General features: G+C 35.9%; 1 protein-coding gene across 1 annotated transcript in view; it reads left to right on the top strand.

The window, feature by feature from the left end:
* The window catches only part of ST8SIA4 (ST8 alpha-N-acetyl-neuraminide alpha-2,8-sialyltransferase 4), a 147,634-nt gene that overhangs the window by 17,368 nt on the left and 105,979 nt on the right, over window positions 1–24,287 (top strand). Inside the window, exon 3 of the mRNA XM_072597371.1 lies at window positions 13,503–13,760. Coding sequence (XP_072453472.1) covers window positions 13,503–13,760 — 258 coding nt within the window. The remainder of the gene's footprint in view (window positions 1–13,502; window positions 13,761–24,287) is intronic.

Below are 24,287 nucleotides of genomic sequence, written 5' to 3'. Positions count from 1 at the left end.
GATCTCTAAGCTCCTTGCTAAGTGCAGGGTGCACTGCCCCAAGTTTCAGCAGGTTTGTGCAGCTGCTTTCAGAGATATCTCCAGGGACCTGTAAATTCTTAGCTCCTCCAAAGTAGTATGATCAAAATAGAGAAATAACATAAACTTGAAATAAGACAAGAACAATGAGAATAGAATGGATAGAATTGTTGTGAGATAAATTATGAAGAAAAAGTCAGTAAGACATTGATTCACTGGTGTTAGTAAGCAAAAGAAGAGAAGGATACATGAGGAAAGGTGCCTGGGAGAATAATGGTATTGACAGGAATAGGACATTCAGGTGGAGAATTAGCTTAAGCAATGATAGAGAATAATGTTATAGTTTTAAATATGTTCAGTTTTTGATAATAGTGGAATATAATTTCATATCCCAAAGGTCTGGGATTCTATCTTTATAGAAACTCTCTCCACAGGCACTTTTGTGTATAGGTTGTTCATGAGTTGCTAGATAAAAAAAAATGGCAAAGCAAAACAAAAGCAAACAATCCTCAACTCTCCAAAAAAAAAATCTCCCCAAAAACCCTTTAATTCAGCAGATTCTTATTAAACGCCTAGTATGCTCAAAATACTGTGTTTTCACTTGGTGATTAGCCCTCTTATGTATCTTTTCATTAATGTTGGTCCTTGACCAGAGGACACATAGAACATTCCTAAGTTCATGCTCAAAATTTTCCTATTCCGGAAAGGTCAGCACTTGTGCTCTGCTGACATAGGCATCAAGAATCTAAGGTAACTTTCATGTCACAGTGAGGCAATGTTATAAGTTTACATTGGAAAATGCTAGGATAACCAATCCCTGGCAATATACAGTAGGCTTTTGGAAATGTAGAACTGGCATTTAAGACAGGACAGAAATGCAAGTCATCTGCTTTTAAGTTTTAATTGAAAGTATGGAAGAAGATGAGATGATTGTGTGGCAAGAGAGTAGAGAGCACAACAAAAACACAAGGATTGAATCTTAGAGTATACTTACATTAACGTATTGAATAGGCAAGAGAAGACAGTGATAAAATCAGTCAGTAAGCATTTATTAATCACCTACTATATGCAAGGTGCTATGCTAAATTTTGGGAATACTAAGAAAGATAAAACACAATCTCTGTGCTGTAGGATCTCAAATCTAAGTGAAAGAAGTTGAACCAGGACAGTATAAAAAGAATGATAAGGATGAGATATAGATAATTCAAGCCACATATAATAAGTAGGCTTTTCATACCATTGTCATAGATACTGATGGAAATATGAAGATTAATGTGATAGAAAAGAGGAGGCATGCAACAATAAGTCATATTTATATGTTTAATATCTATAAACATTTTCTTCAAAAAACCTTATGAAGATGATATAATTATGTTTCTTCCTATTTTATATATGATGAAATTGAAATTCAGTGAATTTATTCAACTTTTCCACAAAGACTGAAATCAAACTCAGGCCTTTTAGCTCCAAACTGAATGCTCACTCTACTTCATCACACCATCTTTCACTATGTGCAAGAATAACTTCAGTAAGAGGTGGCATGTGATCAGCTTCAAGTACAGTCAGTGCCTTTTTACAGATAAATATTTGGCATTTGGTGAATTAAAATGAATAGATCTGATGAAGGAAAAAGTCACTTCTTGATGGGAAGATAAAGGAAAGCCTCATGGAGAAGAGATTATTTTTAAGTAAAACCTTGAAGGATGATTAGAAAAGATAAAAATAATGAGAAGCATAGAAGTGTAGAAATGTGAAAATGTGAAATATGTACCATGAACGAGGAATTGTCTAATTTGACTGGATTGTAGAGTTATATGAAATAGAGGATGGTGAAATAAGGCTGGAAAAGCCTTGGTACTGGATGTGGAAATTCTTGAGTGACAAGTTAAGACATTTCAAGTTTAGTTTATGAACATTGGAAGTAACACTGAAGATTTTTGAATAGGAGAGTGATATCATTTGTATACATTTAGTAAATTGATCTGGTGACTGTTTATGGAGTTGTTTATAAAGCAGGAGAGATGAGAAGGGAATGCTTAGGATGTTATTGCAGTATTTTAGGTGGAAGTTACTTTGGGATAGACATTAGGCACTGAGAGAAAGAGAAAGTATCAGTCAGCAGGATCATGTAAGCATAAAGATATAAGTGAAATCAAGTAGTCTGGAGACCTTAACCCTGGATCTGAAATTTATTAGCTATGTAACTATAAGTAAAGAGATTCGCTTCTCTGGGACTCAGTTTTCTCATTTGTGAAATAAAATCTTAAATTTCTAAATCTAATGACTCCTCATCCTTCTTGACTTCTCTTCTGTCTCCTGGTTCTTTTCTATTTGTTTAATTATACCTTCTTAGTTTCCTTTACTGTTTTGTTTTGTTTTGTTTTGTTTTTTAATCCAGCTCATACCCAGTAAGTGTGTTTCCCTTGAGGATTTGTCCTTGACTCTTTTCTCCCTATATGTGACTTCATTTGGTGTCCTCACCATATCCTGTGGATTTAATAACCATCTGTATGCATTTAGATTCTCAGATGTATTTATCTAGATTTATTCTATTATCTGTTTATTCAGACATAACTTTTCTCCTGACCTCCAGGTTCCCCTTTCCACCTGCCTAGACAGATAGAAATGGATGTCCCCTAGACATTTGAAATACAACTTGTCCAAAATTGAGCTCATTGTCTTTATCTCCAAACCTTTCCCTCTCCCTACCTTCCTTCTTATTGTTGAGGACACTGGAGAGTTCCATCATCCTTCCAGTCTCATTGGCTCTCAATTTTAGTGCAATTCTGGATTTCTCACTTGCACATGTATTCAGTCTAGTGCCAAGACCTGTTGTTTCTACATTTGCAACCTATCTTCTATATCTCCCTTTCTCTTCACTGAAACAGTTGTCACCTAAGTGCAGGTCCTTATCATTTCATGCCTGGAATATTGCTATAACCTGCTGATTGCTATCCTTGTCTCAAGTCTCTCTCCACTACATTCCATCCTTCATTAAGCTACTGAAGTGCTCTTCTTAAAGCCAAAGCCTGATCATATCACTATCCTTCTAAATCAATTCCAAGTTATGTCTACCACCTCCAAGATCAAATATAAAATGTTATGTTGGACTTCTTGTTCTCTTCGTGCTTTTTCTGGCTTTTTTCATTTTGTTCAGTTATTTCAATAGTATCCAACATTTTGTAACCCCATTTGAGATTTTCTTGAAAAAGGTTCTGGAATGATTTTCCATTTTCTTCTCCAGTTCATATTTACAGATGAGGAAATGGAGATAAACAGGGTTAAGTGAGTTATTCAGGGTCATACAACCAGTAAATGACTGAGGCTAGATTTGAACTCGGGCCTTCCTGACTCCAGGAATGGCATTCCATCCACTTTGCCACCTTGCTTCCCCTCTTACATTTTACTTGCCTCTATGTGCTCTAACATCCGGTGGCACTGGCCTCTTTGCTGCCCTCACAAAAGGTACTATATCTCTTGACTCCATGCATTTTTACTGGCTGTTCCTTATGGCTAGAATGCTCTTCACATCTGCTTCCTGACTTCCTTCTAGGCTGGACTGAAATCATACCTTTTACAAGAGGCCTTTGCTGCCCTGCCCCACTCTGAGATTAGTTCTCATTTACTATCTATCTATCTATCTATCTATCTATCTATCTATCTATCTATCTATCTATCTTTTACAGAGTAGTTAGCATGTTTTCTCCCCAGTTAGAATGTGTGCTTCTTGAGGGAAGAGACCATGGTTTTTTCTTTATTTGTGGCCTCAGCCCTTAATAGAATGCATAGACATAGTAGGATGGTAATAAGTGTTTTTTGATTGACTAAAACTGTTGTAAAAGTTAATCTCCAAATGTCTTTCTGGTTCTAAATTGCTGATTCCATGATTTAGGATTTCCTTCCCCATCCTTAAAAGGTGTGTGTGTGTGTGTGTGTGTGTGTGTGTGTGTCTGTGTCTGTGTCTGTGTCTGTGTGTGTAGGTGGAAATCTTTACATGTTTGTGAACATAGTCTCTGAAAATGTAAAGATAAAAGAATACCAGAATAGGAATGATTAAGAAGTAATATAGTAGAGCAGGGAAGATGGGTCTAGAATTAGAAGAGCAGATGCAGGGTTTTAGGCTGTGAAGAGAATACTTTTTCCTCCTAAACCAGAGGGAATGATGAGTGGATAGGTACAAGTAAGGAAAATAAAGAAGCTCAAGTCAGAAAATCAAGAGCTTCTCCATAAAGAAGTAGGTGATGGGATCTACTGAAAATGAGATGAGTTGGGAGTTGGAGCTGGTAGCAAGGGGAGAAAGTTTTTAAGGGTTGCTGGGGAGAGTACTCTAGGGAATCAATAAGACATAAGTAACAATATTGCCAAGTAGCTACAAGAGCTCAGTTAAAGTTAGATAGCATAAATTTATAGTGAGTCCATTCAGTACAGATCTGTTATTCCTTTTAGGAATATTCTGTGGGCTGGGAGGAGTAGAGAATGCACCAAGTAAAATCATGGACTTTTATCCCTTTTTTTCCATAATCCAATTATGGATTCTTTTCTTCTCAAAATGTTACTATAAGATAGTTAATGATGGTAGTGATAATGATGCTAACACATGGTCAAGCATTTATTAAACACCTACTGTGTTCCACATACTGTGCCCTAGTGTTTTAAGATTTCTTTAGCATTAGATTTACAAAACATTTTTCTCACTATAGAGTTGTGTGATTGGTGATGTATCATCCTTCAATTGAGACAAAGTGCTTAAATAACTCAATTAGAAGTGGGAGCTGGTATATATAATTTCTTCCTACTTACTATTCAAATACTATAATACCTTTTACTAAAAAAATAAATTCAGGCAAGGATATTTTGCAGATCCGAGATCATAGGACTTAATAGATATATAGATATAGACAGATATACATATATGTGTATAAAACCTTAGACTTCATCAATCATCATCTATCTACTTTATCATCTATTAGTCCCTCATTAAAAAGAGATATGCGATACTGAACCCCACACAGTTTATGGGTTTTCCATATTCACAGAGTTATTTCATTGTTTGTTCTCTACACTTAGAAATGTCATATTATTAATTCTTAGAGTTGTTTCATCTTAGAAGTATACAAATAACCTGTTAACATTATTATAGGTTAATTTCTTTACATAAATAAAAAAATTTCTCCACAAAAAAGGCTTTTGCAAAATTACCAGTCCCACATATGATACCTTATTGAATCAAATGAGTGTAACATGAATATCCTAAGTACTTAGTAGAAGGTCACACATAATTAATAATCATCACAAGCCTAATCAGTGCCACATATGCCCTTCTAGGTGCTTGGATAGGCCTTTTGTCTGAGCTCAAGTTTTACAGAACAAATTTTTTTATTAAGGGGATTTGTTCTGTGAAGTCTGGATTCAGTCATAGGGCCACATTTGAGGACTGATATGGCCATGTGTGGCCATGAAGAAGTTCTGGGTATTGTCTGGTCTCTCAGAGAAGGTCATGGATTATAAATGGATAATTTGACTATTCTTCTTGTGTCCTGATAACCTTAGAAACTGAGGAAAGCCCAAAGAATATGGGGGAGGGTGATTATTGAATTTATGGAAAGACATGGATAAGAGTCATAGGATAGGTTGTGATCTACACTGGAAGACATATCCAAATCAGTGAGTTCACAGATCCATAAAAATAATGCAGGTCCTCAATTTTTCCTTTTTTAACTTTAAATCATTGAATTTCTATTGATCTTCACTATGTTTTTTTTTTGAGCAGGGGGAATGTTGAAGTCAAAAATACTACTTAAAAACTGACTCAAATGATTCACTGCTATGCCTTTGGTGCCACCATAAAAAAATAGAATAGATTGTTTTCACATTTCTGATTAGAAGGTGATTGGTACTAATTTATTGCCACTGATAGTATGAATAGAAAACTGGTGCTGTTATTTCATGATTTTTCCTTAAGAATGAAATCAAGAAAGAAATGCACAATAACATACTGAGCCAGTCTTGAATAATGTATTCAGTTGTTCAGGTCTTGGAAATGAACAAATAATTTGTTTAAAAATGTATAATGAACAAATAGTTCATAAAACTTACTAAAGTGATGGTGACTAGTGGTTATTAAATAAGTTTGTTGCATAATAATAAATTATTTAAAATCTTTAAAAATGCCTGATCTTGGTTTGACTTTTTCAAACAGGTTTTAAGGGATACTATTACTCTCATCACTGAATACTCTGAATTTTACTTTTTAAAAAAACAATAATATCAATTTACCCATGGTATCTATTGAGTATATGAGCCTATATTGTGGAGCTTGAGGGAACCTCAGAATCCACCCCCTTCATTTTGCAGTAGAGGAAATTGAGGCACGTCACAGTTAAGTGACTTGTCTAAATCACACACAATAGTAAGCATCAGAGGCAACCATAATTCAAGAGGCATTGTTTTTTACAGAACCATGCTGTTTTCTATTTTATCTTCCTTAAGTATATTCAGATTTGTGCCTGTAAGGATGCAAAGAATCTTAATTAATACTAATATGAATTCTTGGAAGATTTTTTAATTGGTAGTTTTGTATCAATCATATTTCAGTGAGTCATGGGATCATAGCTTCATAGTTGTAGAGTTGGTAGGGCCCTCAGACACCGGGTACTCTAACCCTTAATTTTATAGATTAAGGAAACTGAGGTTCCATTAATGGAGGTTGAGAGACTTATTCAAGGTCTCAGAAGCAATCAGAGTCAGAATTTGGATTTGAATTCTTAGTTTAGTATCAATACTCATTCTTCTGTACAATTAAACCATATTGGAATACTTTTCAAAGGAGTTGAAATAAAAGGTTGGAATTATAATCCTATCATAAAATACTCAATAAATTACCAAAAAATTAATATGTGAAACTCAACCTTGGTTAAATTTTGAAATATTCATATTTTTGAAGATAGTCTAACTTTTCATTATTCCTCAGAGAATATCCCACCTATATTTCAACTACATCTCTCATTAATACACTGAGAAGGGATTCCCATATTCATTATAGATTTTTATCTTTAGAGAGTTCTACCAGAGTTTATTAGATCTATATGTCTGTTATACTTTGAAGGTTCTGAAAGTTTTAGTTCAAGGTTTACACCTTTCACAACAACTTTAAAATTATGGTAATTAATTTGACTTTTAAGAGCTATAGCCTTTGCTTGAGGACTGTAAGGAGGAAATGACTACTTCACATTATCATTCTAATTTGTTAGAAAATCTTTTCTGATGTCAAACCTAAGATGACCTTTCTAAAACTTCTGCTTATTCATCCTGGTTTTGCTTTCTTGGGTCATATAGAATATCTATTCCTTCTTTCACAAATCATTTCAAATTCTTGAACTCAGCTATCATGTTTCCCATGAGTTTTTTCTCCTTCAGATTAAACATATCCAGTTCTTTCAGCTTATCCTCTTATGCTGTGGACTCAGAGCTCTTCATCATCCTTGCTCTTGACTTCTAAATACTTTCTAGTATTTAGTTTATCACTTGTTCAGTTGTTTCAATCATGTCTTTTCATGGACTCTTTGTGACCCCATTTTTTTTTTTGGCAAAGATACTGGAATGGTTTGTCATTTCCTTTGCCAGCTCATTTTACAGATGAGGAAACTGAGGAAAACAGGGTTAAGTGACTTGCCCAGGGTTACACAGATAGTAAAGTCACTGAGACCAGATTTGAACTCAGAAAAATGAATCTTCCCGACCCAGGTCTCTCTGTGCTGCACCACCCAGCTGCCCTTCCTAAAATTCTAGAAATAAATTCAGTACTTCAAAAGTAATCTGACCACTGACCATGGCAGAGTAAAATTGGATTATAATATTATTCCTGGAAGCTATGTATCTCTTAATAGTCCAAGATCATATTCTTTTTTGGGGTTGCCATATCACATCACCAACTCATATTGCTTTCCATTCTATTCCTTAACTTTTTCAGGCAGACTGTTTTCAGGTTCTTTTTAACATAAGTCACAACCATAGGCTCTTCTAGTGAGCGCTTTAAAAAAATGTCTGCTTTCTGAATAGTTGATAACATGGAAATATATGTTATATTGAAAGGTAGGCACACTGATACACTATTAGTAGGTCTTTAAATTGACCTGTTAATGGAAAATAATTTGAAATTATGCAAGAGAATTTGCTAAGCTGTTCAAACTTTTTGGCCTAGCATTTTTGTTAATATGACACCCCTAAGATGTCAAAGACAGAAATAAAAGTCTCACATTCACCAAACAATTTGAACAACATTTTTGTTGTTAATTTTTTTTGCAAAAAAAATAATTCAAGCAAGATGGGTGCCTTTTGTCTGACTGGACAAATTGTGTTAAATAAATGTAATATTACATAACTGTATCCATATATTAAGGATTAGTATAAATGTGAGGATATTTTAATGACTTGATACAGAACAAAGCAATCTGAGTCAGTCAGCAAGTAAAAGGTGTTTACATTAATGTAAATGAAAGCTACCTTTTGATCTCACGTTAAATATAAAAAATGAATCTCAGTCTCAAGAGAACAAAGGAAGAAACATTCTTTCCTTGGTTTAACTGAAAGGTTGGGACCATGGATATGAATTGTTGCATGCACTACAAAGGAGATTTTTGGTATGTCTTTTTTTTTTCCTTTGAGGGGAGGGGACAGGGAAATTATCATATTAAAAAATGTTTGGAATACAAAAAAGGCACTATTTTTTAAAAATTCAGCTATTTGTAGATGTGTATAGAAACCAATACAGATCAAATACGCAGAATAATGGTTTTAGACAGTTAATAGTTTTAGTAGTACTTTTAGAATGGCTTTAGATTGGTTTGGTTTTGTTTGGGGCTGTGTGTAGGGTTGGGGTGTGGCAATTGCTTCTTTTAAGTCACTACCGGAAATACGTTCTGCTTTGAAGGTTGGAAACTAAACCAAGAAGTGGGTCTTGTGCTAGTTCCTCTTTTTATTCACATTAAAATCAAGTCTTTAAATATTCTTCTTGTCTTTTTTAGAATACTAATGTTTGGATTAGTTTTCTTTCTGTTGCTACTGTTCCTGATGCACATAATTTTTTCCCCTTGGCTTCTCCTAATCAGACAGGTTTTATTTTCAATTTCCCCTTAAATTGTTGAATGGCTAAGTTCCAGTTTAAATGTAGTAGTCAGGTTGTCATACTTTCGGTGACATTTAATTGCATCACCTTCTCTGAGAACCTACCCTCCTTTCTCACTTAAAAGTTGTGTTTCTGGAAGCAAGAGATAGGAACCTCATGTTCAAGGTACATTGTGTTTCTCCCTCCAAAAAAGTATCTCAGATCTCTTCTCATCCCCTTCCAGTTGTCAGAGGACATAGATCAAAGCATTTTTTAAAATGGAATAATAAGAATTATGACATTTCCCTTGTAAACCTGAGAAGCAACATCCAAACACACACAGTGGAGAGAGTGGATACATATAGAGATCACAACTAGTGAGCCACCCTTGAAAGGAAAATATACACCCAGAACTGTTTTCATTGATTTTTGAGTATCCCAGTCTCAATTAGACACTGCTACATATTATTTTTCTGAAATCCTTGGCCAGGGTATTTGTCTCTTAGCCAGCTCTTTTAGACAAAAATAAACGCCTTTACTCTAGGACCACCAGAAACTTCACTTGCATTGCTTCTTCAATGTTGGCTTGGTTCTGGGTGTCCTTATTCAGATACCTAATCCTATTTTATGGTGACTAACAGTTATGCATCCTAAATTTGCATTTCTGCAGGCCAGACCATAACTTTAAGCAAAGGTTATTTCCCCCCAAATCATCAAAGAGCTTTGGTGTTTAGAGTTCCCATAGTTTTTACTTCTGAATTTCCTTCACATGTCCATTAAGTGAGTGGGTAGGGGAATAGGTACAGAGGATACTGTGCTGATCATTGTCTTTGCTAAGTGTATACTTGGCCTTTTCATATTCAAATACTCCTATTTCAGGTCTACATCCTCAGTCTAATGGAGTACTATCTGGGAGAGGTATTAAACATATATGTGGTGATTTGAAAGAGAAGGGGAGAGGTCTATACGGCTAAGGGAATCAAGAAAGACTCCCTGTAGGAGATGGCAAATGACCTAAGTCTATAAGACTAGAGATTCTAATATATGCCTGTAAGGAAGGTGTTCATTCCAGACTTTACAAAGGCATGTAAATTGGCATGTAACATGTGGTGCTGAATTTCAAGAATGGTCAATGGGCCAATTTGACTATAATTTAGAATACCTGAAGGACATAAGTTGCAGGAAGCCTGAAAATATAGTTTGGAGTCAGATTGTGAAGGGTTTTCAGTGCTAAGATGGAAAGTTTGTATTTTATACAAGAGAAGAATTGAAACTTTGTGACGTGCTTTAGGGAGATTCTTTTGACAACTGTTTTGAGGTTAAATTGAAGGACAATATTGGAAGCTTGAAGTTCAGTTAGAAGGCTGTTGTTGTAGAACTTTTTCCAGGTAAGAAGTGATGAGGATCCTCGTAGGTGAATAAACTAAGGTTCAGAGAGATTGTGAAAAAGTCCCACAGATAGTTAAGTGTCAGGGATATAACTAAAAGCCAAGACTTCTATGAGAAACTACATGATACTATGGAACGATTACTGGCTTTGGAGTCAGACTAAGCTCAAGTATTTCCTTATGGGTAGTCCACTTGCTACCTATGGGACATTGGACAAATTCGTTAATGAGGATTGAGTTAGAAGAACTCCCAGGCTTCATCCAGCTTTTAATTCTCTTATTAGGGGCAGCTAGGTGGTGCAGTGGATAGAGCACCAGTGCAGGAGTCAGGACAACCTGAGTTCAAATCTTACCACAGATACTTGACACTCACTAGCTGTATGACTTTGGGCAAGTCACTTAACCCCAATTGCCTCATCCTGGGTCATCTCCAGTCCTCCTGATGAATATCTGGTCACTGGATTCAGATGACTGTGGAGGAGAAGTGAGGCTGGTGACCTGAACAGCTTTCCTGCACTCAAAACAAAGTCAAGTGCAAGTCATGTCATTATTTCTCTGATGGCATGGTCTTCTTTGGCAACGATGTAAGAACACACACAGACATAATTCTCTTATTCCAGTGTTTTCTCTGGAATCTTTCATAAATGTTCAATTAAAAAATGGTCATCATAGGACTCAATGTACTACATTATCAGTCTAAATATGGGGTATTTAAGAGCTTAACACTTTTTAATCCTCTTCATTGAATACGTTAATACTTGATTGATTTGTGATCTTGTCAATGTGGGTTCTCCATCTAACAGAGAGTAACCCATTCATATAAAGTTTCTTTTCCTTGTGTGACTCTTGTCCACATATTCATGTAAAACCTTGGGTTCATGCAATGGCTTTCTGACTTTCTCTTGACATTATGTTGATCCCCATGGAGTGTGTAGGTTATTTATCAGTTAACCCTTGTTCTTGCTACATGACAGATCACTTTGTAGAACTCTTCTCATTTCCGTAGCAAACCATATTCTCTGTTGGTGACAGCAAAACTACTGCTACATTTGAACTCTGATATCATAGGTTCCAATGAGTGGTCTCAGGATGTAGAAATGACACTAAAGAAAAGAGATGAGAACAGCAGGACTTTGCCTAAGATACAAAGGAGGTTTTTGAAGAAAGTCACACAATTTTGATGATTTTGATGGATCAATTCTTAAGATTTCTGAGAATCATCACTATTTCTGTGTCTTACAATTTGCTTCTCAAAGAAAGTATTTTGACTCCATAAGACATGGAGTAAAACAGAGGAGTCTTTTCTCAGGAACATATTCCTGGAAATATTTTTATCATGATAAGTCCAATTTTGTGGCAGGTACCTGAGAGTTCATGAAAAAACAGGTTTCAGTTATTTAAAAATTTGAAGTTATTATTGCTCACTAGTGTTATTTAGGAGTAACGATATAGTCAGATCCTAAGATCTTTAATTTCCTGTGGATTTTGTTGGCTGGTTAAAAGTGTGCTATCACAGAATTCAGATTCATAAAAAAAAAAAAAAAAATAGAAAAAAAAAACTAGGATTAAGAAAGATGGTTGACTTTCCTAAGATCATAGTGCTAGTTAATGCAGAACTTGAACTCTCCTGTCCTCTCAGCACTGCAGATGGCTGTACCGACTCGTTCTTCCTTTGTCATGTATGTTAATATTACAAGTTATTGTAAAGGACTTTGAGCTTGGAGGAAAGGTACTATTAGAACCATAGCTAGCAATTCTCTTGGCCAGAGTAAGCACCCTTCAACACTCCCAGGACAAGAAGCAATGAAGACTCCCATAAATGAAACAAAGGGAGCAAGAGAGAGAAGGAGGGAGAAGAGAGAAAGAAATATAATTCAAGCATAAGGCTGAGATCTCAAACCCCAACATACAACTACACATAAGGGAAAAGCTCTGGGATAACCTTCCCATATGTGTGCACACAAGCACACAAGAAAAGAGCCCTTAGGGCATGAATGGACATAGAAATGGAACACCAACAGACTCTTGCTACCAGAGAGACTGCTGCCAGGTTTGGGTTAAAGAACATGTGGGGCTAGGACTTTTCTTCATCCTACAGTGAGGGGAACATACCATATTATAATTTCCTATTTTACTGAATAATTCTTGATAACTCAGCACTAACTGTTTCTACCTGTTAAAAGAGAGAAAGTGCCATCAGCATCTTTTCCATTTTGGAGCCAAAGAGCAAAGTATTGAATGCTCTACCCCTGGTTATAGCTAAACAAAGTACAAGAAGTACCATTATTCTTTCTTCCTGAGAGAATTGGTGGCAATACATAGACTACTAATCACATAATATATAGATATAAAATGCATATATGTGCATGTATATATGCATAATAAAATATACATGCATGTATATGTGTACACATACATGCATATGATATGTTAGTTTTCTAGTTTGACTTTTAGTTTGTTTTACCTCTTAGTTTTGGCATAGTAATTTGCAAAATTTCAAAGTTAGTTTTATTTACCTGAACAGTAATAATAAAATTCTAACTGCCTATTGCAACCTTTAGTCTATAACACAAACTACTTAACTGGGGCTAATGTAGTAGGCAATAGTGTTTAAAGTACAGTTATGAGCCAAATCAAGTAGCATTTTTGTCCTAGTTATTCATCAGACATTGGAATAGATGGGTGAATTTATTCATTCACCCACTTTTTATTCAGTGTTTACTATGTGCTTCACTATTCTGAGTCATATGGGAGATATAAAATGAATAAAGCACAGATTCTGCTATCAAGGGACCTGTAGTGCACAGTGTTATTTTAATGATTATTTTTATAGGAGAACTGCTTTTTACAGTAAATTTGAATGATATCACCAAATAAGAATATAACATTTATAACTACTACTTCACATTGTTTGACACATACTTTTAAAAGTCAACAGCAGTGAATTGGATTTCTTGTCGCCAATAGAACCATTGTTTGTGTTCTGAATACAGGAAAAACATACTTCGCTTCCTGGATGCAGAAAGAGACATCTCTGTAGTCAAGAGCAGTTTTAAGCCTGGAGATGTGTTGCACTACGTACTAGACAGGCGCCGTACCCTAAATGTTTCTCAGGAATTGCATAGCCTCCTTCCTGAAGTTTCACCGATGAAAAACCGCCGATTTAAGACATGTGCAGTGGTTGGAAATTCTGGGATTCTGCTGGACAGTGGATGTGGAAAGGAGATTGACAGTCATGACTTTGTGATAAGGTGAGTTTTCACTGCTTTCTTCAGATTATAACTTATTCTAAAACTGGTTATCAAGGAAAGATAAAAATGGTTAGTCCCATCATCATTTTCAGAGATTAAGGAGCTCACATAGATATTTATTTGAAGTGATATCCTTTTCTTTGTGGTATTGAAATTTACATTTATTCTTATACGGAAAATTCTAATTATCTCGTCATTGAAATGCCAGATGCTCCCAGCTGTGGTAGTTAGATTCAAATCATGTCTTTTATTCAGAATTTAAAATTTTTTGGTTGTTAAAAGATTTGATAGACTGTAGAGGAAAATGATTTTGTTTGGTAGTATCGTCTCCTCACTTTCCATTATAATATGTTTTATTACCTATCTGTTATGTTCGCTGCAATCAAATGTCAGATCATAGGATCATAGATTCAAAATGGAAGGGGACCTCAGATGCTATCTTGTCGAACCCCTCATTTTACCAGCAAGTTAACTGAGGCTCAGGGAGGTTATGTGACTTTTCCAATGTCACACAAATAGTTAAGCCTCAGAGGTTCTATTTAAGTCCATACCCTCTCACTCCAGAACCAATGCTGTAAGAGAACTTGATCCTCCTTTATTCTGTGACAAATCATTTAACTGAATTTCTGGGCAGTGTGTATCAAATCCATCCTTAAAATCTGAAGCCTAATTGCATTCATATTACTTTGTGCTATTATATATGTTTGTTGCTGGTTATGTATTAGTTATTTGAGTTTAGGATCACAAAAAGTAAAATTTTATTCCATTTGATGAGTTAGGTAATTGAGAAAAAAATTTTTTTTAAACCACTAGGAGGACTGGAGTTAAAGTCTTATTAGAGATATTGGCAGTATGAAGTTTCAGTTGCCATAAAAGAGCATGAAGGCAGGATGGACCTTGTCAGAGTTATTGTCAAATAAAAATACCCAGATCAGTAAAGACTAATGGGAAGTGTGCTGGTCTCAGAGGAAAGGATCCTTGGTTTGGATCCTAACCCTGGAACAAATTGGTTGTGTGACAGTGCATGGGCAAGCCATTTACTCTCTGAGCTTCTGTTTCTTTGTATATGCCTCATGGGACTTGCTTGAAGGAAATATTTTGTAAACATTAAATTTAAAGCCAAATATAAAAGTGAGTTATTATATTGTAAGTAGAGAGGAGCTTTGGTTTGGCCTGTTGTCAGTTCCCATTGTCCATTTTTAATTCTTCATGTATTGATGTGTGGCTACAGATATGATTTTATATCATTAAAAATAATTTTGATGTCTAAAACATTATATGTCCTTTCTATGTAATAGTTGCTGATGAATGGATACTAAATAGACTTTTAAACCCATTTTGCCCTCAGGAAAATTATGGTCAGGACAAATTTTCAGAAATTCTTAAGAAAGTCACCTATATATTTATAATTTGAGGATTTGCACTAAACTTCAAATTTTACCTATCAACTCTACCTTAAAACAAGATAGACTGTAAGGTTTCAATTTTGATACCTGTAAAAGCAAGCAAGGACTCTGACATACACAGGAAGGCCTGTTATCACAGATTCTTAAATCTACTTTTCTAAAAGGAAACGCAACTTTTGAGGGGTCAACAATCTACTTTAATCAAGCACATGTATCATTCACTTAGTTTAGGGGGCAAAGTCAGCATCCTGAACTTCAGAAAAAATACAGAGAAATCAATATCAACAGACATGGTTTCCAACTATCTTACACAAGCAATACATACATCATAGATCAGTAGACAAATCCACTGTCTAACCATTACATACATACATAGTTACCAGGGAGAGAAGTATCAACATCTGGATTTTCAAAGCCGACGGGATCCTTAGTGGCTGCTCAGAGTCTCATCTGGCCAAATAACACTTCCAAAGAACAAGCCCCAAAGTAAAACCTCACTTCAGAGTCTTTAGACATTTTTTAGGGCTAGAGGTCATCACAACCCTTGAGAACCATTGCCTTAATAACAAAAGGTGTGAGCCTTCCTACAAATCTTCCCTAATCCAACTCCCCTTAATGGGCAGGCCCATTAGTGGGTGGGAAAGATCTTCCCATTAAGAAACTAAATTATATTAACAATGAAAAAATGCATTATCAATACAGTACCCAGGTGTGGTCCCAGGGTCAGAATTCCTTCTCTTATAATAGCTTATTTTTTAAGCTGTGCAGAGGAAGAGGATATGAATGAGTGCTGTGACTCATGGTCCAGTCAGTCACTAGCAATTAACCTTAAAACAAGTATCTGTACTAACGATTTGTCATTTAAAAAGCATAATCAACAGACTTAGCAATATAGTCAGAGGACGCAAACACCAGAAAGAGAAAAGAGTAGAATAAGTTGAAAGAAGTGAATGATTAGACAGTAGAAAGCATGGAACCTGGGCTTCAAAAGGGAACAGAAGTCTTAAGAGCTGTAGAGAAGGTATAATTTGCGGTCAAGTGAAACTTTGGAAATAAAGGGAGTATTCAGACCTACTTTGAAGATAGGAGTCTAAAAAGAACAAATTAAAATGAAATAGAATTGAAACCTGGGATAAGGGGGTGATATCACAGCTCCTCATTCTGGTTTTCCTTCTGGTCTTGGTGGCTAAACATATTTAACTCACCCAGTTATAGCTCAGCTTCACCTGGAATCTGGTACCAAATCTTGACTCTAGATGTGATACTCAATAGCTGCCCCGCTCTAACCTTAGTACTTGCATCTCTCCAGTGACTAGATTTTCAGGATTGTAGCCTAGATTCCAAATAATTCCAAACTCTTACTTTGTTTCATTCAGTCCTCTAGGTGGCTGTATTTCCTCTCTGCTATCAAGAAATACAGGTTTTTCAGAGTTGGACTAGGACTTATTGGTTATCTAGTACAACCTCTACTAGAAAAGCATCCTCCCTACAACATAATCAACATGTTGTCATGTAGATATTGTTTAAAGATCTTAAGGGAGGGAGAACTCTCTACTTCCTAAGCGTAGCCCATTCTAATTTTGAATGGCTGTAGTTAGGACATTTTTATATGAAGTTTAAATTTGCCTCTTTGTAACTTCCATTACTGCTACTCTCCAGTTCTTTTCAAAAATGTGGTTCTTTAGACTGAAAGCTCCAGATGTAGCCTAACCAGAAATGGCACAGCAGGTCAGCAAGGAGAACACTGAATGTGGAGTCAGGAGGATCCTGTCTCCAATATTTACTGCTTGTGTGACCTTGGGCAAGTCAGTGAACCTTTCTATGCTTCAGTTTCCTTATCTACACCAAGGAAGTGGGTGGGGTGAATGGATTTGATAATCTTTACATCCTCTTGTAGCTCAAAATCTTGATTTTAGGATCTTAGTTCTCCAGTGACTGAGTATGCTTCCTAAAACTACAGTATTCAAGGGACCGGTTTTCCTGCCCCTGTTCCCAACCTTCTCATGACTAGGTTCCTACTATCTGAAGCTAGATAATTCCCATAAATACTGAATCTCTACTAGTTTTCACTGTTCTGACCTCTGCTTATCTCTGCATGGACACATACCCCTAAGTGTTATAATTAAAACAATGACTAGCAATATTCATATCCTGACTATCTTTTCCTTCTGAGACTATTATCTTGGTTATACATCTAATTTCTGGGCTCATATCCCTATATAGCTATCTTTAGGGAGGAAAAAAATAGATATAATGTATCCTTGTTTAGATTTCTGGCATTCTTCAGACATTGCAGGTCTTCCTGTATTTTATCTGAATTTAATTACAGTTTAAATTTTAGCTGTTGACTTTCTTACAAATTGTACAGTATAAGGGGTACTCACTTTGTAGAAAAGCAATGATGTTGATTTTTGAGGTGATGATAGTGGTGGTGGTGGTGATGATGATGATTCATATAGTGCTATAAAGTTTGCAAACCTTATCCTCACAGCTCTGGAAATTTGGTGCTTATAGGATGCTTAGGAGAAATTGTTGAAGTTGTCTAGTAGGAGATGCAGGGCTGGAGTTAAATGTGTCCAAAACTGAATTAATTTCCTTTCTTCCAAAACTCAACCCTGTTTTTAACTACCCTATTTCTGCCAAGGGTATCACATCAATGTCCAATACCTCTCTGTTATCCTTGACTTCTTGGAGGTCTTCAACTAGAGACTGGATAGTCAAACTTATTTCACATTATTCTGGTCCAAACTGTTGTCCAATTAATCCAGCCTTCTTAACGTGATGTGGACCTGACATGCCATTTCCTGCATCTGCATCTTAGCACTAGCTCTTCCCTCATTTGCAGTGCTCTCCCTCCTTTCTTCTATACCTTAGAATCCTGAATTTCTTTCAAGGTGCAGCTCAAATCAGCTTCTAAGATCTCCCTGCTAAGGCCTCTCTGATGTCCCTGTTTGGTTCTGAGTTCAGTATTTTAAGAAGAATATTGATAACCTGGACAGTTTCTGAAAGGATGATGAAAAGTCTTGAATTCATGTCATTTGAGGATTAAAGAAACTAGGGATGTTTATTCTGGAAGAGAGAAGACTTGGGATTTAGTAAGGGAGAGGGACATTACATGATAACTTCAAGTGTTCAAAGAGATTTCTTGTGTAACAGGGATTAGACTTGTTTTATCTCTAGAGTACAGAACAAAGAACAATGGGTAAAAGTTACAAAGAAACAAATTTTAGTTTGATATCAGGAAAAACAAACAAAAAAAATCACTTCCTAATAATGAGAGTCATCCAAAAATAGAAGGAGGTGTTTTGAGAGGTAGTAGAGTTTGCCATCCTGGGTCTTTAAGTAGAATCTGGAAAATGACTTATTGAGTGTTAAAGGGGAGAGATTCTTTTATTTTTCAATAGATTGGACTAAATGGTCACTAAGTTCTCTTTTAATTCACAAATTCTGTGATTCTGTGAAAGCCTTTTTTGAATATGCTGTTGGTAGTACCCCCTACCCTCACCCTCTTCAGTGTGTGTGTGTGTGTGTGTGTGTGTGTGAGACTGTAAACTTGTTGAGGATAGGGATTATTTTTGTGTCTTTTTACCCTTCTGAGTGAATAGCGCAGTGCTAAAGATTTGTTGATAACTGAGAAGCAACTAGGAACAAATATACGTACATACATACATACATACATACATATACATATGTGTGTATGTGTGTGTGTAGATAGATACAGACATCTTTATCTGTCTCTGTCTTGATATTGGTCTATATAGATATCTTTATCTGTACAGAGGTAGAACTACATAGATATAGATCTATAGAAATATCCATATATCCATATCTATCTCTATAGCTATCTCTATATAACTATAGATAGATCTATCTACATACAGACCTGTAGCTCTCTAGATCTATCTAGATCTGTCTGTCTATCTATCTTTGTATCTGTCTGTCTGTCTATTTATCTGTCTGTCTGTCTATCTGTCCCTAGTTGCTTCTTAGTTATATATGTATGCATGAAACATATGTATATATTCAATAGAATGTAAACTCATATTGAGTAATGACTATTTTATTTTTATCTTTATTTTCTTAGTGCCTAAAATAAAGCCTAAAATATAATAGCTGCTTAATGAATGCTTGTTGCCTGATTGATATATAGATCTGGAAGTTATTTTGGATAAAAATGATAGTTTAGTTCATGGGATCTAATGAGATCATCAAAAGAGATGTAGAGAGAGAAAAGATGAAGGACTGGACATGGAGAGAGAACTTAAAGCTATGGTTAAGGGGTAGGATATCAATAATGATCTAGTAAAGGAGACAGAGAAGAAGTAACCAGAAAGGCAGTAGGAGAACCACAAGAAAACAATGACATGGAAACTCATGAAGGGAATACTGTCCAGGAAGTCAGTATTGCAGAGTAGTTGGTGTTGCAGAGTCTAAAGTGCTATGGACAGGGAAAGAAGGATAAGGACTGAGAAAGTGTCGGATTGGGCAATTAAGTAATCAGAAGGAACTTGGGAGAAAGACGTTTTCCTTAAGAATGATGCGGTTAGAAGTTAAATTGCAAGAGGCTGAAGAATGTGTGAGAAGACAGAAAGTGGAGGCCAGTAACTGCTGACCTTTTTTTTTTACCCCAGGAGCTGGACTGAAAAAGAGAGGACATATGCTAGCTCTTTTCAGGAATTTATCAACTGAACACATCCTTAACTGAAAGTTGCTGAAGTTTTTATTTTACTTTTTTATTTTTTAATAGAGGAAACCATTAAATGCAATTTACTAGAAAGTGACAAATAGTGAATCTTAAAAATATATATATTCCACTGTAAATAAAAGTTACCTAAACTTGAAATATGGGCAATTGTTTCATGTTTGGTTACTAATTTGTTTTCTCATTTGACTGAAAGGGCCAATTTTTGGTAAGGTGGGGCTTATTTACGCTCCAGGCTGTCTGATGGAGTTGTATACTTTATGTTATTGAAATTCTATAGCTGCCACTGCTTTCTCTGCCCAGAGCTAATCTAAATATAGATTTTCTCGTATATACAGACAATTTTGGACGTGGACAGAGCTAGTGACAAGAAAGAGAAACACAGAAATTCTTGAGGAGCTATATATTGGTCTCTTCTGAACCAGGAGATGAGTAAGGATATTTTTCTATCTATGATCCCATGTATCAGTTTCTAATCTAAATGATTTGAAATCATTAGAATGTCAGCTCTTTGTGACCCATGATTGCTTTATTCTTTATTTATGAGTGGCACAATGTAGGCTCTAAAAATAGTTACTGATTGATTAATTGATTTAACTTTGATCTTATGCTGATGGGACATAATGGGCAATAATAAATTTTACATTTATGGGCTGAATCATACTCCTTCTGACTTAAATTCAGTTTAATTCAGTTTAGTATTATTAATTAAATACCTAATATTGAATTAAACTTACTTTCTTGTTAGAAAAATTAGGAACAATGACTGGAAGTTACAGAGAGACATTTAGATAGACAGATAATTCACTAGATAGATAAGGAATTTATTAAACACTTATTCCGTGCCAGACTGCTTTCATTCAAATGGAGGAAGAAATCATATAAATTGGAGCTTGAACCTGGGACTGGGAGCGGGAAGGATACAGAATGGTAGGGGAAAAGCAGAGGGAGGTCCAGTTGGTAGTAAAATAAAACATGGCTAGCAGTCTTCCTAAAATGGTTGTCCCTTGGGAGGCAGTCATCAATTAAGAAGAGAGTCTCAGGGCTGAAATTTCTATTGGGTGGTAATAGGAGGTAATACCTCAGACGAGAATGAGGAGGAATCTGGATGGATATTCCAAACATGAGTGAAGTGAAACATGACTGAGATTCTTCTTTGTTGAAGACTTTTTCAACCATAACAGCTCTTATAGACCATCAACTAAGGCCTACAAAGGTTTTTATATGCATCAATGAAGGGAGAACTCACATTGATGAAATCACATGTGCTATATGAGTTGCTCAAAGTGGAATCCAAATTTCTGGTGGGGTGGAGATAGTTGAGCAAAACATATTTAGGAAATGTAATGTAGATAAAGGGAAATTATTCTTAACAGTTAGAGCTGTTCAGAAATGGAATTGGTTCACCTTTAAGTGGAAGTGGACTACCCACTTCTCACATGTATTCATAAAATATGAGTTAGCTTATATGGACTTTGAGGTCCCATCTAATTCTGAAACAATTTCATTCTGTGATACTATGTGCCAGGCATTGTGGCTACAAACACAAAAATGTGACATTCTCTATCCTCAAGGAGCTTAACATTCTTTTGGAAGGAAAAATACTCTCACCAGTAAATGCAAAATATATACAAAATCATTTCACGAGGAAAGACACTAAGAACTCCTTGAAGGGAGCTGGGGCTTCCAAGTACAGTTAAGGGGAAGAGTATTTCATAATTGTGAATGACATTGTATGCAAAGGACTTGGTTTCAAATTTCTGTCCTGATTTTACTTTGTGTCCTTGGGAAAGTTATTTCTTCTCTCTGGGCCTCAATTTTCTTATCTGTCAAATGGGAATATATTTGGACTAAATGACATTTAAGGTCACTTACAGCTTTAAATCTATGATCATATGATTTCAGATGGAAGATGCAATGTCATAAAGCAAGAAAATCAAGTAGACCTGTTTGGCTAGAACATGGAATGTGAGACAGAGAACCAGTCTGTTATGACAGGATGCAGCTGGATTGTAAATGTTTTAAATATCAAATAGGGAAGTTTGTATCTTAGACTAATGGCAATAGGAAATTCTTAGAGCTTCTTGAGCAGGGAAATAATATTGTCAGATCTGCGTTTTAAGAACATAAATTTGGAAACTCTGTTGAAGATGGACTGATGAAGGGAGAGACTGGAGGAAAGATGACCAATTAGGAGGCTATTGCAGCATTATAAACTTGAGGTTATTACAGTTGTCCAGGCCAGCTGTGGTTGACATGGGGTGAAGGTGCCAGTCGTTGAAATTGTGGAGATTGAGTTAGGATCATAAGGCTTTTGGAGAGATATCACATATATGTTGAATTTCCCAAGTATAAAAACAGTGATTGAGGTGAAGAAATGGATTGTTGGCTAGGCACAAGGTACGATGGGAGAATGACCTTGGGACTGGTAGAAAAATGACACCAGGTTCTGAATGAAGTGATATAAACCTGTTGGGTAAACCTGCAGGAAGGAGCAGCAAAGAATGAATATGCAAATGGCAGGAACAAAAAACATACCTACACCTCTTCTGGTATGTGTGTGTGTGTGTGTGTGTGTGTGTGTGTGTGTGTGTGTGTGTGCATGTGTGTGTGTGTGTATTTGTATTTCAAGGCAGGGAAGGAGGAGATGCATGTTAGTTATTATTAGTTAGTATTGTAAAGGGTCACTAGGATTCAGATTCTTCTTCAGAAAGTTGGATTCTCCTGAGTGGAGAAATAGGAGATTGAAGGGTAGTTAGAGAAAGAAGGCTAATGTAAAGGCAGTGTGGTAACAATAAAATGGGGCCCAATGATAACAGAGTGAAGTTCAGAATAAGGACTCAGGGAGGATAGGGCCAAAGTAAATGGAGATTAGGAGTTTTCACCAAGAGGAGGAATGTTACAAAACTCACACTAGTGATCAGTATGCAAGCTTTGGTCTGTTCTGTTTGGGTGCTAGTTTCTCACTCCTTAGGCAAGTTGGTGCATTCTTTGCTCCTGGGGGCTCCCTGTGTTGATGTTGTAGTTAGCAGGGACACCCTTAGCCCATTGCAATTCAGAGCACTTGAGCTCTGCTGCTCCACCAACTCTTTATCTCCCTAGTAATATAGATTATAGGTATGCACCACCATGGAAGCCCCAAACTGTGATTTTAAGTCTGTTCATAGAATTTACTATGATCAGTTTTTCCTTATTTATAATTGTAATATAGTCTCTGTCTCTCTGTCTCTGTCTCTCTGGTGCACACACACACACACACACACACACACACACACACACACAAGTTACAAAGAATAGAGGGAAAAATCATTATAAAGTTGTGGAAACTTTCACCTAATTCCCATTTTCCCTTTTGGTTTGATCTTTCTAATTCTATTAACTTCCAAATTAGAGTACAGTACCTGCCAGAAACACCTTATACAATATCTTAAGTTTAAATTCAGGAGCACTTTGCAAAAAAGTCAGTAAGGTTAACCTAAATAAATAGATAAAGTGGTCTCTTTCTCTTGAGGGTCCCTCTGTAATGCTGGATGATCATACTTACAAATTCACTTGGTTATACTCTTGAATTCATGTGCATTGTTTTAATCTTAAAATAACTTTATTAAGTGGGTTAAAATTGTTGCTTTTCATGGCTCTCAATATTGGATATACAAAAACAATCAGTAAATACTTATTGAATGATCATTTGCTTTATTGAGGATGATATATTAACCAACTCTTCATCTTCTGTAGAAACTTGAGCCCAGAGTAAAAAGAAAAATGCAGTAATGGTTGTCTGAGATTAACAGAGCATTAGGGTTGTTACCATTGGTCCTTTCTTCTTCCACACTTACTGAATTATCAGGTCCTATCAATTCTATCTTCACAATATCTTCCTGCTACTTACAACCTTGCTTCCACTACTAATTAAGGCTCTCAATTTCTACCACCTTTTGCTCTAATAAGTTCTTTCCCTGACCTTTCCTACCCATTCTATGTAACTGCCATAATAATGTTCTCTAAACATATATATCCGATTGTGGCAGCTACCAGCCTAAAGACTTTAAGTGACTTAAAACAAAAGAAAAAAATCATAGTACAGTATTTAATAGCCTCAACAAACTGTCTTCAGAATAATTTTGTAGCTTTATTTCACATTTCTTCCTCTACACAGTCTAGGGTCTAGGCAAACAAGATTTTCCATGTGAATCCTCTCCAGAATCCAAAATTCAGTCTTCTCCCTCTGAACACACCTACTCTGTCCCATATACCCCACATATTTTATATTCTTCATTCACTCTGCTAAATTCGTCTTTCCTTCAAGTCTAAGTTTAGGGAGTACTTCAATTTTCCCTGCTCCCCTAAGTAAAAAATGATCTCTTCTTTCTCAAAATTTTCTAAACCACATTTTCCATATCTCTCTTTTGTCTTCAATTA

The sequence above is a fragment of the Notamacropus eugenii genome, chromosome 3 (genome assembly GCF_028372415.1).
Source record: "Notamacropus eugenii isolate mMacEug1 chromosome 3, mMacEug1.pri_v2, whole genome shotgun sequence".
Lineage (NCBI taxonomy): Eukaryota > Metazoa > Chordata > Mammalia > Diprotodontia > Macropodidae > Notamacropus > Notamacropus eugenii.
This window is presented reverse-complemented; position numbering and strand designations above follow the sequence as displayed.